General features: G+C 43.1%; 1 protein-coding gene across 1 annotated transcript in view; it reads left to right on the top strand.

Moving 5' to 3' along the window:
* The window catches only part of REDIC1 (regulator of DNA class I crossover intermediates 1), a 139,807-nt gene extending 124,679 nt beyond the window's left edge, over window positions 1–15,128 (top strand). The window contains exons 5-6 of the mRNA XM_075342558.1: window positions 3,238–3,304; window positions 14,494–15,128. Coding sequence (XP_075198673.1) covers window positions 3,238–3,304; window positions 14,494–14,790 — 364 coding nt within the window. The 3' untranslated portion in view covers window positions 14,791–15,128. The remainder of the gene's footprint in view (window positions 1–3,237; window positions 3,305–14,493) is intronic.
* Window positions 15,129–17,024: the final 1,896 nt, after the last annotated feature.

Consider the following 17,024-nt stretch of genomic DNA (forward strand, 5'->3'; position numbering starts at 1 on the left):
GACAGAGTAGACTGGACAGTTATGGAAGCCACGCTCAGGAGTCTGGGGTTGGGGAATGGAATGTTGAGATGGATATTGTCTCTTTACTCGGCTCCCTCAGCTAGGGTACGGGTGAATGGGATCCTTTCGGATTAATTTAATATTTCGAATGGTACCCGTCAAGGGTGCCCGTTATCTCCACTGATATTCATCCTGACTCTGGAATCCTTGATCAGACATGTACGAGATAACAGAGATGTTGCGGGTATTGCGGTTCGCAAGACCATTCATAAAGTAGCTGCATTTGCGGATGACATTCTATTCTTTATCTCCACACCTAGGATATGCCTCCCTAATTTGATGAAAGAATTTCAGGTATACTCTCAACTATCAAATTTTAAAATTAATTTCTCAAAGTCTGAAGCGCTAAACATTAATCTCTGTCCCAAGGAAGTGGAGGAGTTGAAGTCATCCTTTAGTTTCAAGTGGGCGGCCCAGTCTCTCAGCTATCTGGCCATACGCCTTACTAGTGACCTCAATCTCCTGTTCCAAAACAATTTTCCTACTCTGCTTGCCTCGATTAGAAGGGACTGTGACTGATGGGGGAAATCTTTGTTCTCCTGGTTTGGTAGATGTCAAATCTACAAGTTGAACATTTTACCTAGGATCTTGTACTTGTTGCAAGCTCTCCCAATCAAGATTCCTCTTGCCTTTTTTAAGACTCTCGAATCGGTCCAATCCTCTTATATGGGTGGGGAGGCCAGCTCGCATAAGACAAGCAATTCTGTCGAGACCCAATCATAGAGGGGGTATTGGGCTGCCTGATATAAGGCTTTATCACTTGGTGGGTCACCTTACCAAAATTATTGATTGGTGCAGGAACGGTACACAGAAAGCATGGGTGCAGATAGAGCAGTCCTTCTCCCCAATACCTTTAAATAAATTTCCGTGGGTACTATCTGAGTCTTCCGTGATGCTGAAATCACACCCGACCCTTGGCCCAACGGTAACATATTGTGACACGGCTCAGGTCCGTGCAGGTTTATTCCCTCCCATTCTAGGATGACACCTATCTTAAGCCATCCCTTGTTCAAACCAGGTAAAATAGACCACATATTTCAACTCTGGGTGCGCAATGGGAGGGACCGAACGGAGGTTTTTGGTGACTATTCGGGGTGGCCCCCGGTGTCCACGTTAGCTGCTAGCCAGACCCCAGCCCCGTTAGGACAGTGGAGATGCTTGCAACTCGCACATTTCTTCAGTAAGCTACCTCTTAAGGCCCGCTTTTTGCTTCCCAAGACACAATTTGAACTAATATGTAAGGGTGTGGGCCCTGTGCGCCACTCACTTTCGGGAGTCTACGCTATGTTGACCCCCCCCCCCGATCAGACCCCTCCTCCATTCATAATACAATGGGAACGGGACCTCGGTATTGCTCTCACCCCTGCCCAGAGGGAACGAGTGTTTTCGCTCGCACACAGTTCATCTATCAGTTCTAGCTTCCAGGAGGCCAGCTACAAATTGCTCTCTAGATGGTATAGGGTACCGACTAAGGTGCACGCCATTTATCCTTCGGCTGACCCCACTTGCTGGAGGTGCGGTAGGGAGGAGAGAACATTATTACATGTGTTTTGGGAATGCGAGGTGATCCGTCCGTTTTGGACTAGTGTCTCCGACATCATCCAGAGAGTGTCTGGCACAGTTGGGGAGATTGGGACGACCGCCTTCCTGCTTCATCACTGTGAGATTCCCTTAAAGACCTACAAATCCTCTCTGAGGAAATTCCTCATCATGGCTGCCAGGTCATGCATCCCAGAGAGATGGAAAAGTCAAGCGCCACCCACTGTTGCACAATGGATAGCCAGAACCAATGAACTCATGCATATGGAGGATCTGACTTCTTCTGTGCATGATTCATATTTGAAATTCTGGGCTACGTGGAGGGAGTGGATGGATTTCCAACAGACAATGGAGTATCGAGACCCACCCGGGGTCCCATGAAGAGATGTAATGGTAGGTCTGGTGATGCGTTATCCTCAGAGCCGGGGAGATGGAGTACTGCCATACCTATGTACCCCCCCTCCCTCTACACCCTCCTGCAATCCTCTTTTCTACCCCTCTACCTTGTCTCTTTTTTTCTCCCCCCTCTATTTTCTACTTTCTCTTTATCCGCTTCATTTTCATCTTTCCTTTTTGCTTTGTTCTGCTTTATTATATTCTTTATATGCTTCCCATAGCATCTGTTATGTTTTTTCGTTTATATTTAAAACCCTGGAATCTTGCATTCGTGTATGCTACAAAACAGGCGATATGTTGTCATATCATTGTGATTTACACTAATCTTATGTTTCACCTGTTTTGAATGCTCTTTGGTTATGGCAATTAGGCCGTCAGGCCTTTGGATTGACATGTTATGTTCATCTGGATTTCACTTAAATAAAGAATTAAAAAAAAAATAACACCAGCTCAAGACGCAAAAAAATAAGTTGTCACTGAACCCAGTTTCCAAAAAATGAGAACGCTATGGGTCTTGGAAAATGGCGACAAAAGCTCTTTTTTTTTTTTTCTTTTTTTTTTTTTTACAGATTTCTGAATTGGTTTTCACCAGTGAAATAAAAGTAAAACTAAACATGTTTGGTATTTATGGACTTGTAATGACCTGGGGAATCATAATGCCAGGTCAGTTTTACCATATAGTGAACATAGAAAATAAAAAACATAAAAAAACAATTGTGCAATTGCACTTTTTTACAATATCACTGCACTTTGAATTTTTTTTCCTGTTTTTCAGTTCATTATATGGTAAAATTAATGGTTTCACTAAAAAGTACAATTCGTTCCGTAAAAACAAGCCCTCATATGGCTATATTGACAATAAAATTAAAAAGTTATAGCACTTGAAAAAAGAGAGGAAAAAACGAAAAATCACTGGGAGGTGAAGGGGTTAATTAAACCTGAAAGTCTTTATTTCCACTTCAATTGTATCTCGTTTGTTTAATTTTAAATAAAAAATAGTGGCATGCAGAGCCCAAATCATGAAGATTTTTTTTACTGTGCAAATGTTTCTGGACCTAACAGTAGTATAAAGCAGTGAGGACTACACCAATGTTATGTAAAAACCGATACAAAAAAAAATCAACATTTAAGGGTGTATTTCATTATTTTCCATTACGATATAATGTAAACGGTGCTCAGAATATAAATATTATGTATACATTTTTTGTTTGGTATTTTATTAAATAGAAACTTTTTATCTAGGTCATCACACTCAAAAACTTTGGATTGCAGAACAGATCGAAATCCACAATATTATATTACCAACCAGGTAGTTTTATCATTTCAGAGCCTGCCAAATAGCAAAATATGTGGTTTTATGTCATTGTTTGTTGTAATTTTAAGACAAAATTTGACAGCCAAATTATGTATATTTTAAAACTCTCACTGCTGCTTCACTCATAGGGATAAAATGGTGCTGACAGCGAAAGAGATGGCCAGTATATCACTGGGGCTGGTCAGCAGTCCCAACAAGAGGAAATGTTTTCTGCGGTAAATGGATGCCAACAGTATCCTATTTACTCCTCCATTGTAGGGCCTGTTATTGTAATGTTTTGAATTTTATATTCTGGTGCATTGTATATTGGATTGATATCAATTTCTGCCTTTTTTATTTTAATGATTTAACCTTTGCTGCTCTATTAGGTTTTACTCATGGACTACATGACTACTCTGTATGTCTGTTGTCGACTATCTTCTCTTTGAATATGATTTTGTCATTGTCCCTGTCTCTCTAATTTTGAGTTGGCTTACTTACATTTTTCCTTTGAAATTTCCTCAAGCTACTTCATGGGTGTAACCCATTGGCCCCAGCAGATGCAAATGGTTTCACTGTATAGTGGCGAAAAGTCTGTCTGTAGCTGCCTCTTTGAGTTGATGTACTTTGTAACATAAATCATAACTGTAACAAATCAACGGAATTACAAATGTGTGGGTTAAAAGCCCAGAACTTAATGCAATTTAAGATGTCTGATCCTTCTTTCCTTCTACATCTCTAACTTTAAATATTTTGATAGTATATCCAGTGATATGGCTTAGCAAAGGAAAATAACTTTAGGCATGCTATCTTTAATAGTTATTAGAATGCACATCTTTTTGGGGGAATGCTATTAATATACCATAAATGTCCCTAATAGAAAAAAACCTTTTAGCAATTTAGGAGTAAAGAAAGTTACAAGTGACCCAAGGTTAAATAGTTACTATTATTCATTACAATTTAATGGAGTACCTATCGTTTTTTTTGGCTGGCATTTATTTTTTTCACCAATAATTTTTATTGTTTTATAAAGCATAACATAGGTAGGATACAAACAGTATTCATGACAATACCATTTGCACGCTCCCTAAAATTTCCCCACCTCTTAACTATGTATCAAATTCTTGAACTACCCTAACCCACCCCCCTGTTCACGCAGATAGGTCCCTCTTTCCCACGAGGGAGACGCCCCACCTTTCCTTTGAGAATACCACCTCAAACTTGTACAACCTTTCCTACTGCTTGGGGTCCCCTACCCTCTGGTTGTCTGCAGGGACTTTCAGCCTCCCCAGTGTGTCACCTATGTCCTCTACTAAGTACCACTCTATTGACCTGAAAGATTTCATATAGTGGATTCTTTCTGCGTCTGTGTGGTATCGCAATAGAAATGCTCTCCATTTTATTATGAATGGCTTAATTCCCTTTTCCTTATTGCTCTCTGCCTCCAGCCAGTTCAGGTTGAGTAGGGCCTTGGGTTGCCCAATAATCTTGCCGACCCCAGGAAGCAAGTGATCTAGCCAATGCCTCAGTATGATTAGTTTAACTATCAGATATATGGATTTATTATTATTATTATTATTATTATTATTATTATTATTATTATTATTAATAATAATATTTATTTATAGAGCACCATTAATTCCATGGTGCTGTACATGAGAAGGGTGTTACATACAGAATTCATATACAAGTTACAATAGACAGACTAGTACAGAGGAAAGAGGACCCTGCCCTTGCAGGCTTACATTCTATAGGATTTTGGGGAGGAGACAGTAGGTGGGGTGTAGGTTGGGCGGCAGCTCCGCACGGTGGTGAGGCGGCAGCTCCGCACGGGCGTGAGACAGGGAGGTCGTTGAAGATTATAGACATTTCTGAACAGATGAGTTTTCAAGTTCCGTTTGAAGCTTGCAAGTGTAGTAGATAGTCTGACGTGTTAAGTCAGCGAATTCCAGAAGACAGGGGATGCTCAGGAGAAGTCTTGGAGGCGGTTGCATGAGGAGCACATGAGAGAGGAGGAGAGAAGGAGATCTTGGGAGGACCGTAGATTACGTTTTTGAGTGTAGCGAGAGATTAGTTCAGAGATATATGGAGAAGACAGATTATGGATGGCTTAGTAGGTCAGTGTTAGTAGTTTGAATTGGATACTGTGGCAGATTGGGAGCCAATGGAGAGATTTGCAGAGAGGAGAAGTGGGGTGGTATTGAGGAGAGAGGTGGATTAGTGGGACAGCATAATTAGGTGGATCAGTGGGACAGCATAATTAAGGATGGACTGGAGAGGGGCGAGCGTGTTAGCAGGGAGGCCACAGAGGAGGATGTTGCAGTAATCGAGGCGGGAGAGTATGAGGGCATGCACTAGCATTTTTGTAGATTGAGAATTGAGGAAAGGACGGATTCTGGAAATATTTTTGAGTTGAAGACAGCAGGAGGTGGTGAGGGAGGTAGATCTGAGTGTCGTCAGCGAATAGGTGGTACTGGAAGTCATGGGACTTTATGAGTTGTCCCAGGCCAAATGTATAAGTGGAAAAAAGTAAGGGTCCCAGGACAGAGCCTTGAGGGATGCCAACAGAGAGAGGGCGGGATGAAGAGGTTGTGTGGGAGTGGGAGATACTAAAAATGCGGATGGAAAGGTATGAAGAAATCCAAGAGAGGGCAAGGTCTCTCACACCAAGGGAAGAGAGGATCTGTAATAGGAGGGAGTGGTCGACAGTGTCAAAGGCTTAGGACAGGTCTAAAAGTAGGAGTATAGAGAAGTGATTGTTAGCTTTGTCAGTAAGTAATTTGTGATTTTAGTCAGGGCAGTTTCAGTAGAATGATGTGGAAGGAAGCCGGACTGTAGGTTGTCAAAGAGAGAGTTAGATGAGAGGTGGGAGGAAAGTTCAGCATGGACGTGCTGTTTGAGGAGTTTTGAGGCGAACGGGAGTAGTGATATGGGGTGATAGCTGGTAGTAAAGGTTGGATCGAGAAATGGTTTCTTTAGGATGGGTGTGACTGTTGTGTGTTTAAAGGCAGAAGGGAAGGTACCTGTCGTTAAAGATAGGTTGAAAAGATGGGTTAAGGCTGTAATAAGGATAGTGGGGAGGTTGGGGAGGAGGTGGGATGGGATGGGGTCAAGTGCGCAGTTGGTGAGGTGCGCTTTCGAGAGAACATGTGCGAGCTCTCTTTCGGTGATGGTGGGGAGGAAGTTTTTGGAGTGAAACAAAATCGAAGTAGACCCACAACCCTCTGCTTGCCTCTCGTCATCACCTGTTATATAGCGGAATAAATATACCAAAGGATTTAAAGGAAGATTTATTTTCCATAATTTATCCAATCCATCTTTTATTTTCCCAAAGTACCCTTACTTTTAGGCATTCCCATAAGCCACGGAGGAGGTCTACATTTCTTAGCTTGCGTTTTGGGCAATTAATTTTGCGCTCCCACATAGTGGCTGATATTGGAATGTTAAAAGCTATAATTGCCTTGTGCATGTTCCGGAACTGCGATTCTCTCCATACCTCACTTAAAATGTTTTTCCTTAAGGTCCTCCATCCACTTAGTATTTTCTCCCTTACCTCCATGTCTAGCCCACCCATTTGTCACACCCAGCTTGTGAAAATTTGGTCTCCCTCTTTCTGGATAAAAACGGTTCTGATCAGTTTGTATAGTGTCATTATGGTAGGTTTATCTCCCATGGGAAGAAGAAAGTTATACATGACGTTATTACGTGTCTCTTCCTCTACACATGTCAATAAAGACATTACTGACCCCTTGATCTGTCCATACTGTAAAGTTTGATGGCTTCTAATTTGTCCTTGGCCACTATCTCCTGTCTCATCCACCTGTTTTCTTCTGTGTGCAGCAAGTGCACCACCTTGTGTATCCCTTTTCCTCTTCACTCTTGCAACAAGCTATTGTCCCCCTAGATTCAGGAAAGCAGGATTCCCCCATAATAGCAGATATTTAGAGATTCTCCATGATAGTTTCAATTTCCTACTAATTTCTTTCCACGCGACGATTGTGTCTCTAAAGATCACTGTTTGCTTGATTTTAGTGGGGAGGAGGCCCTGTGGTGTATGTAAGAGTGCGACTATGTTCCATGGGTGGGCATATGCTTTTTCCAGCTCCACATCCGAATACCAATTAATATCTTTTAACTAGTCTAATATATGCCTAGCCACGCATTCTAGATTGTATCCCCTGGCGTTGGGTAGATTAGTGCCTCCTTCTTTCCTGGCCATCATAAGGGTTTGCAATTTTATGCGGGGACGTCGACCCTTCCAAATTTACCTTCTAATGGCTGTGTCAATTCTCTTTACATCAGTATGCTTTAACAGCTTTGGGATTGTTTGCACGGCGTATAGAAGTTTCGAGACACTCATCATCTTCAGTAAGTGTATCCTGTCTAGGAGACTAAGGGGTAGGCTCTGCCACCTTTCCAGTTCTGCCACTATTTTAGATATGAACGTGGGGAAGATTAAATTATGCACAGTCTATTTTCCGCCCCAGTTTGATGCCCAAATATTTTATATTTGTTTTGGCTAGGGGAATGTCGCCCACTGTTCCATCATTACTTCTTGGTTTCTCGTTCTCCCTGAGATAGAGGATCTCACATTTGGCCTTATTTAAAATAAACCCTGAGAAAGCTCCAAATTCCCCTAGCAAGCCCAGCACGCTCGACAAATCTCTTTTTACTTCGGCCATATAGAGCGCCGCAACACACAGGGTACACATTACAATGGTGGGCCCTTGCACTAGGGAAAAGGAGAGCAGGGTCACCTCTTACACTCACATGAGAATGATCCCTGCACTCCCTGACGTCCCTAAATGGATTCTCTCACCCCATCGTGTTCCCTGAGCTCAGCCCTGTATAGTGTGCAGGGCAGCGGGAACACTAGTCCTGCTCTAGGTTAAAGACACAGAGAGGATTAGACAGACAGGGGTAAAATAAACAGCAATCATACAAAGCACTCAAAACAAGTGGTAATAATGAGGAGCGGACCAGAAGGGCAAAACCCAAAAGAACTAATATGTACAGGATAACAACACAACTTTCACACAGCAACTGTTCTCTGAATGGCTTCTGGTCCTCATTCACAGGTTCTCTCTAGAGGCAAGCTAAGCAGAAACTATCACTAGCGATTACCTGAGCAAGAGGGAAGTCTTTATAGCAAAGCTAATTAGCAATAGAGAACAGCTGACTATTGCTAACACTCAGTTTCAAGAGACCAGACGATCTACTTAACCCTAGCAGTGCTAGCAGCGATGAAGGAGAATCTGCACAGCCAGCAGTATTAACTTGAGCAAATGTGTATGAAGCACTGCGCTGTGATCTCCGGACACCAGAAATAGGAAGGACCACTCTGCGTTGTGGTATCCTTGTGACAGTAAGATTTTAATAATGTTAGTTAAGAAAAAAAATACACAAAAGTACCCCCAATATCACCCAAAAGGTTTCAGGTTTTAAACAGAAGTCAGTTCCAAACTCTTCCAGGTTGTGGTGTCCTGACATGTATAGTTTCCACAACATGGAAAAAGTCAGGTCATTAATACCTCACATATATTTTATATGTATTTTTTGCACTTTGACTATGCGGGGTGCGGCCGGGCCTCTTGATACGGCCGTGCATAGTGGAATTTCTGTCCCTTACGTGCTGCAGTGAGTAGTGTCCGGGTAACCCGCCTAATCTAATAGTAAGGGCGTGGTAATAGGTTGCTGGCTGGACACCATGCGCATACAAGTGTGAACAGTGCCCTATGCGCGCCACTGGTGTACAATTTACCTTGCACTTGTGAAGTGTCCATCATGTTGAGAGGCTTGTCTGCATCCTGTTTGTGCATTAGATGTGTTGGCCTGGGCTAACTGGACATGTTGCCCTTTTTTGCTGTGAGTACATTTTATAATACATTTTTAGGGGAGTTTTTAGCTCCTCTTTTTGTTGCTATTTTTGATATTTATCAGTGTAGGGACCCGCAAGCGTGAGGATCCGTGATGAGGATTGTGGGCTTACGTACATTGGCCAATTTACAAACTAATACCTCACATATATTTTATATGTATTTTTTGCACTTTGACTATGCGGGGTGCGGCCGGGCCTCTTGATACGGCCGTGCATAGTGGAATTTCTGTCCCTTACGTGCTGCAGTGAGTAGTGTCCGGGTAACCCGCCTAATCTAATAGTAAGGGCGTGGTAATAGGTTGCTGGCTGGACACCATGCGCATACAGGTGTGAACAGTGCCCTATGCGCGCCACTGGTGTGCAATTTACCTTGCACTTGTGAAGTGTCCATCATGTTGAGAGGCTTGTCTGCATCCTGTTTGTGCATTAGATGTGTTGGCCTGGACTAACTGGACTGGTTGCCCTTTTTTGCTGTGAGTACATTTTATAATACATTTTTAGGGAAGTTTTTAGATCCTCTTTTTGTTGCTATTTTTGTTAAGAAAAAAAATACACAAAAGTACCCCCAATATCACCCAAAAGGTTTCAGGTTTTAAACAGAAGTCAGTTCCAAACTCTTCCAGGTTGTGGTGTCCTGACATGTATAGTTTCCACAACATGGAAAAAGTCAGGTCATTATCGGTGGAATTAGGGCCACGGTTGTGTTTTTTTTTTAAAGAATAAAAGGTAATCTGTCAGGTTTTTGCGGTGAAATCTGAGGACAGCATGAAATAGGGGTTAAAACACAGAATTCAAGTATGTGTCAGGAAATCCATACAACAAGCTCATTGTTTAGACAATGAACATACAGAGCCTGGTGTAGGTGTGGGTTAGCTTTCTCTGCTCTGCTGCATTGCGAAATCTAAATTTCTTCTTGTGTCAGAATAGCTGCACCCAGTAATCTAAGTGATACATTGTTGATTCAGGATCTCTTTGCCTACTACATGCTGTTCTCAGATGAGGTAGTAAAAACCTGCTGATTCCCTTCATTGTTATTTAGTAAAATCATCTGCCTGTGCCCTCACACTATTTTCTTAAATTAAAAGGGGAGCCTGAGGCAGGTGAAGGGTACACTTTAATTAAATCTCTGAACTAAGATTTTTTTTGTCATGCCACATTTATCATCAGAATAGTGGCTCCACAGCCCTTCTATTCTACTTTGCAGTCCAGTCCCCTGATGAATCTGCAAGGAGAAAACGTGTCGGGAGGGAGGCACACATATCACTATTTGAGATAATCCTTGTTTAGGGCAATCTGTGGACTGCCCTTGTAAGGGCGGGAGACTGTGGGCAACAGGTTCAGTTGTACATTTGAGGGCCACATAGGACTCTAAAGGACCCTCTAGTGATCTGGACTTACCCATATAAGACTGCATCCTATGGGGATTTCTTTATAACCACTTCTGTTGGTATCTTGCCTCTATACATCTGATTGGGTGAGATTCCAATTTGATATCTCACAATATGTATAGTTGTTGTTTTTTTTTGCTTATATCTGATCACTATTGGATAAATGAATGCGCACATAGGTGGTTCTTGCTTTTATGAACCCTGAGCATATCCTTAGATTTTATGGTTCACTTTTTGTTGTATTTTTTAACGGTGACATTAAAAGTTATGTTTTATGTACTCACTTTTTGGCTATTTACTAAACGTGTAGTGAAAGCTCTTTTGAGGAACTTAATCTATATTGATGAGGTGGAGTCTTGAATGCCTTCGCGACGCGGCCAATTTTCGTTCTTGCGTTTTTCATTTTTTTCTTCCCTTAATCCTAGAGCCATAACTTTTTATTTTTCTGTCCACATAGACAGATGAAGGCTTGATTTTTGCAGGACGAGATGTAGTTTTGAATGACACTTTTTTGAGCACATAGTGTACTGTAAAACGGGGAAAAATTCCAAATGGAGGTAAAATTGTGAAAAATACCCACAATTCTGACTTTTTGGGGATTTTTTTTATAGTGTACATTTTGTGGTGAAAATGGCATTGCAATATAATTCTCTTCACCAGTACGATTACTGTGATATCAAACATTTCATTTTTTGTTCGATGGAGCCGTGTGATGGCTTATTTTTTGCAGGGTGGCACAATGTTTTTAATGATACCATCTTTGGATTGATGTCTAGTTTTGATTAATTGTTTGTAATGTTTATCTCTCGGCGTGGAGAGATTTATGACAGTTCTGCTTTTTGAGCTTTCTCCCAGTTCTGGAGACTATATTAAATGTAGATTGCTTTCTGTTGGCGCAGCAAAGGTTAATGTCAGTTTTCCCTGTTCCATGTTTAATAGGCAGCCAGGAACGAGCAAAAGAGCAGACTCTTTTTGGTGAGCGGAGCCATGGGAACCGGATCACCAAAAACAGTTGGACTGCCCATCACTAGTGTGAATATATCAACTGCAAAAATTACTTAAAACTACTTTTTAAGTAGGAGGGGAGTGGCCACAATAGGCTACAGCTGAGCTTCAATTAAGCAACTTGCAGTCAGACTCTTTGGTGATCCGGTTCCCATGACTCCGCTCACCAAAAAGAGCCGGCTCTTTTGCTCGTTCCTGGCTCCCTATTAAACATGTGTTCACCACAGGTGAACACATATTTAATCTTGTCTTAACGCCGCCAAAACCACGCCCACTCACAGCGGGCCAATTAATTTTCTAAGTAGACGGGGTTTCGCCCACCAAACATCAAAATTTTATGCCCAGTGAGAGCCGTTAAGAGAATTTATTGGCTCTCACTGAGGATCCAGCTTCTGTCAGTCACAGCAGGGAGACGGATCTTTATGTCGGATCGTTCACAACCGACACATCACTAATTCACAATCTACCAAGTTCTGCCATGGAGAGAGGGAGTCAGGTCGCAGCTGCTCGTGCAAGTAAAAGTGCTGCTGTATGCTTCCTGTTGTTGTGGAGTCAGTGGCGTAGAAACTGCTTTTGCCGCCCGGGGCGGTCGTCAAACTTGCCGCCCTCCTCCGTTGGCGAGGGGTGGGGGGGGAGGCAGGGTGGAAGGTGAGATTGGGGATAGCTACCTTACAAGATGGATCTAGACAGCAGGATCACAGCAGATGGAGCAGGCAGCAGATGGAGGAGGGTGAGAGGTGGGGGAGGGGGCAGCAGATAGAGGAGGGTGAGAGGTGGTGGAGGGGGCAGCAGATACAGGAGGGTGAGAGGTGGTGGAGGGGGCAGCAGATACAGGAGGGTGAGAGGTGGTGGAGCAGGCAGCAGATGGAGGAGGGTGAGAGGTGGGGGAGGGGGCAGCAGATACAGGAGGGTGAGAGGTGGTGGAGGGGGCAGCAGATACAGGAGGGTGAGAGGTGGTGGAGGGGGCAGCAGATACAGGAGGGTGAGAGGTGGTGGAGGGGGCAGCAGATACAGGAGGGTGAGAGGTGGTGGAGGGGGCAGCAGATACAGGAGGGTGAGAGGTGGTGGAGGGGGCAGCAGATGCAGGAGGGTGAGAGGTGGTGGAGGGGGCAGCAGATACAGGAGGGTGAGAGGTGGTGGAGGGGGCAGCAAATACAGGAGGGTGAGAGGTGGTGGAGGGGGCAGCAGATGCAGGAGGGTAAGAGGTGGGAGAGAGTGGGCAGCAGATCAGGGAGGGGGCAGCGGCTGATGGGGAGATCAGTGGCGGATGAAGGGGGCAGCGGCTGATGGGGAGATCGGTGGCTGATGAAGGGGGGCAGCGGCTGATGGGGAGAGCGGTGGCGGATGAAGGCAGGCAGCGGCTGATGGGGAGAGCGGTGGCGGATGGAGGAGGGCAGTGGCAGATCGGAGATAGTAGCGGTGGTGGATCGGGGGCGGTGACTACTGCTGCTGCTTCCGCTGCTGCTGTGGGGGCTGATTGGGCGCAGCAGTGGATCGGGGGCACTTACCAAATGGCACTTGCAGGGATCACTCTCCTCAGCTTTCACGGATGGAGTGAAGCTGAGGGGAGGGGTCACCTACAGGTCACCGGCCCCAGATCCAAGGTGATTGGAGAGATCTGTGACATGGCCGATCTCTTCAGTCAGAGCTGGGGGCAGGTGAAACAAAGTTCACCCAGCTCCAGCAAATGATTAGTGCTATAGCTGCACTGATCATGGCTGGATTTTAATGTTTTAGCCATTTTAAAAGGCTGAAACATCACAGTGGCTGTGATTGACTGAGCGGCGTTCGTCAGCCAATCACAGCCTCCGTAGGTCTGGGGGGGAGACACCACCCCTCCTGAGGTCAGGCAGAGGTCCCCTCCTCCCCGAATCTAAGGTTTTTGCACACCGATCGCAGCCACTGGGGTCTAAATTTCGTCATGACGTACTGGGTACTTCATGGGTCGTTATTTACCATGTCACTATGACGTACCCAGTACGTCATGGGTCGTTAAGGGGTTAAAGATGTTCAGGAATGCAGCTGCGGATGGCCCTTTTCTATAAGCTTTCTATTTTTCATTTTTTACTCCCACAATGCCGCCGCCCTGACACATGCCATCAGGGGCGGACCGCCCCCTTGCCCCCTCTTTACTAAGCCACTTTGTGGAGTTACCCCTTGTCTTGTATTTTCTTCCCTACTTTAGTTTTCCCCTTCACCATTTGTTGTCTTATACCTCTGTGTTTGGGTGCAGCGTGACTGAGTTTTGATTCCCCCCCGGTTTGCCTATTTTCTGTGGGGTTACCGCTCTAATCCAGGTCATCCCCTTAGGTGATCATGAGGGGATACTAGATCAGAGCTGGCTAGCAACAAGGCCAGTGTGGCGTCCCAGACATTTTCAGCTTCAGAGGTAGTTTTGGGATCAGGGATAGCTAGGGCCTCCCAGGATGAGGGCAATCTAGGAACCCTTATTGCCCGGTTACCTCCATTCCTTTCCCGTGACATTGTTAAAGCATTTTTTGTGATATTGCAGCAACCAAAAAAATCCTTAAATTTTAGCGTTCTCAAATTTTTTGTGTTTACCAATAATGTTAACTAATTTTAGATTTGGATAGTTAGGTCTTTTCTGAACGTGGCGATACCATGTGTATTCTTTTTACATTTTGTAATCATTTTATTTTTAATAAGGCAAAAAGTGGGTTGGTTTGAACTTATGTTTTTTTAGGGGACGGGGATTTCATGTTTGTTTTTTAAATTTTTTACTGTTTATAATTGTCCCCATATGGAACTATAACCTATAATCGTCTGAAACTTTTCCCACAAAAAATGTACTGTATACGGTATCTCTTCCTGCTCTATAATATCATGCCTGCAGATCAAATTTCATTTTCAACTTGACAAATTCCCTTTAAATGTCCCTGCTACAAGTAATAAATGTAATAAATTGTCTGCAGGAGCTAAAACATGAAGAGATGGTTGATACAACTTCAGATGGTGAAAGTAGAAATTTTCTGAGCGAATCAAATAAGAAGCAAACCAGACCACAAAGAGAGCCTGGATTTCAACACAGTCTGTATGATAAATTTACAAGCTGCAAAAATAATATTACATTGTCACAAGAAAAAGTAAAATTGCCGTTGCAGTCTAGTACATCACACTTAACTAATCTCCGCTTATTTGAGATGCAAGCTGATTTACCTCCAAATGTCAGCAACCTAAATAAAAACGGAAAATGTGACATGGCAGATTAGTGCATCTTTGATTAGCAACAAAAGTTTATAGGATACTTTTAGAGCAATTGTAATGAACCAGTGGATTTACCAAACAATGCTGCAATTGATGAGGCCACTAGGAGGCAGAGCAGTCCACAATTTAAAGATAACAAGTTAAACCAATAGGAGGCAGTGCTGACTTTAGTGTGAAATATTTTTATTATATGGTTAGTGGAGAAAAGGTAATTAACTACATTGCTATCTATACCTGTTTTTAGTTACAGCTGAATATTAAATAACATACAGAATGTAATGCTTTTATATATTATCTTATTGACTTTTAGAACAGTTTGTGATTATTACATTGTCACGTTACCTTGAGGAATATAAATTATAATAAAATGTCATTTGTTAGGAACTTATGTTGTTAATATCCAATGTTTTATCTATTTAATTTCTGAAATATTTAATTGATAGGTTACAGAGTTATATAACATGGAACTCATTGAATTTTGTTTTTGTTTTAGTTGCTAGATTATATTTAAAGCAGGCTGTTAAAGGCTAATCTGTATTAAATAAAAAGCAAATACTTCAGATGATGTAATTGTACTTTTGAAATTGTTTACATTTTACGTTCACATACACTTTGAAGAGGCTTAATCCCAAATCAATTTGTCCATCCGAGAGATAACTGGGAAAACACTTAATATACAGTTAATAAAACCTATGCAATAGAACGAATAAGGTGTACTGTTCCCCATGAAAACGTTAATGCTTAATTGAATGATTACATGAAGGGAGCAGCAACAACACTATAAGTATGTACAAAATATCTGCAATGCTGAAAACGTGTAGGTTATTTAAGAGGGTAAGTTAGCATAGCCTTGTGAGGTATATTCATGAAGCTGCATGTCAGGGTGGTCACAGGACCCCCCCAGGGCATCAGCACACAGGCTGGAAAGCACGTGAAATAGTAGGACACGGACAACAATCTATGCTTGATGGCAGCCAAACGAGGCAGGATACCGGAATCCACAGACCCATGAGTGTAGATGAAGAGGAAAACAGGTCAGAAGAAGAGCTCAGATGTAGGTAAACTGAAGATTTAATATACAGCCTCAATATTCAGACAAAGAGGTGTGTCCAAATGGGCCTTAAAACACCTTGGAAAAATATATCAATAGTTTTAGGATCCGATATGGAGCTCAGTCCTGAAGATGAAACAGGTGGCTAACACTTACTGTACATATACACTGGGGAGAAAAGTGCTACTTTATCACTCTAACAAGTAACACTAAATAACAGCAAGGAAGAATACATTTTAGCATAATGAAGTTTTTGAGAAAGACTTACAAAAAAGCTAAATTTAAGAATACACTGAGCTCCAAATGTGAGTTTCTCCCTGCTACATCAGGTGTATGTATTTAAGTAACATACCGTATTTTTCGGACTATAAGACGCACTGGACCATAAGGCGCACCCTGGATTTAGAGAAGGAAAATGGGAAAATAAAATTTTAAGCAAAAAATGTTGTCATGACACACTGTTATGGGGCGAGGATCTGCTGCTGACACTGTTATGGGGGTAATTTCCCCAAATTCTCTACTAAGGTACCCCATCCTGGTAATGATCCTCCTACCTTATATTTGATCCCCATGCTTGTATACATATGTCCCTCATCCTGGTATAGCCCCCATCCTGCTATATACTGCAATCCTGGTATGTGCTCCCATCCTGCTATATTCCCCTTCCTGGCATATGGCCGCATCCTGCTATATACCCCCATCCTGGTATATGGCCTCATCCTGCTATATACCCCCATCCTGGCATATGGCCTCATCCTGCTATATGCCCCCATCCTGGCATATGGCCGCATCCTGCTATATACCCCCATCCTGGTGTATGGCCGCATCCTGCTATATACCCCCATCCTGGCATATGGCTGCATCCTGCTATATACCCCATCCTGCTATATGCCCTCATCCTGCTCACAATATACCCCATCCTGGTGTATGGCCGCATCCTGTTATATACCCCATCCTGCTATATACCTCCATCCTGCTATATACCCCCATCCTGCTATATGGCCGCCTCCTGTGTCACACAAAAAAATAAACGTTTATACTCACCTTTCCTCACTCCCTGCAGCATCGATTGTCCTCCCGTCTGTGTCAGCAGCAGCGCCGCTGAGTGGAGCCGGCCACGATCCCTGCAGCATCGCGATATCCTCCTGTCTGTTCTGGCCACAGCTGTGTGTGGACAAGTGAGCACAG

Source organism: Anomaloglossus baeobatrachus, chromosome 4 (genome assembly GCF_048569485.1).
Source record: "Anomaloglossus baeobatrachus isolate aAnoBae1 chromosome 4, aAnoBae1.hap1, whole genome shotgun sequence".
Taxonomy (NCBI): domain Eukaryota; kingdom Metazoa; phylum Chordata; class Amphibia; order Anura; family Aromobatidae; genus Anomaloglossus; species Anomaloglossus baeobatrachus.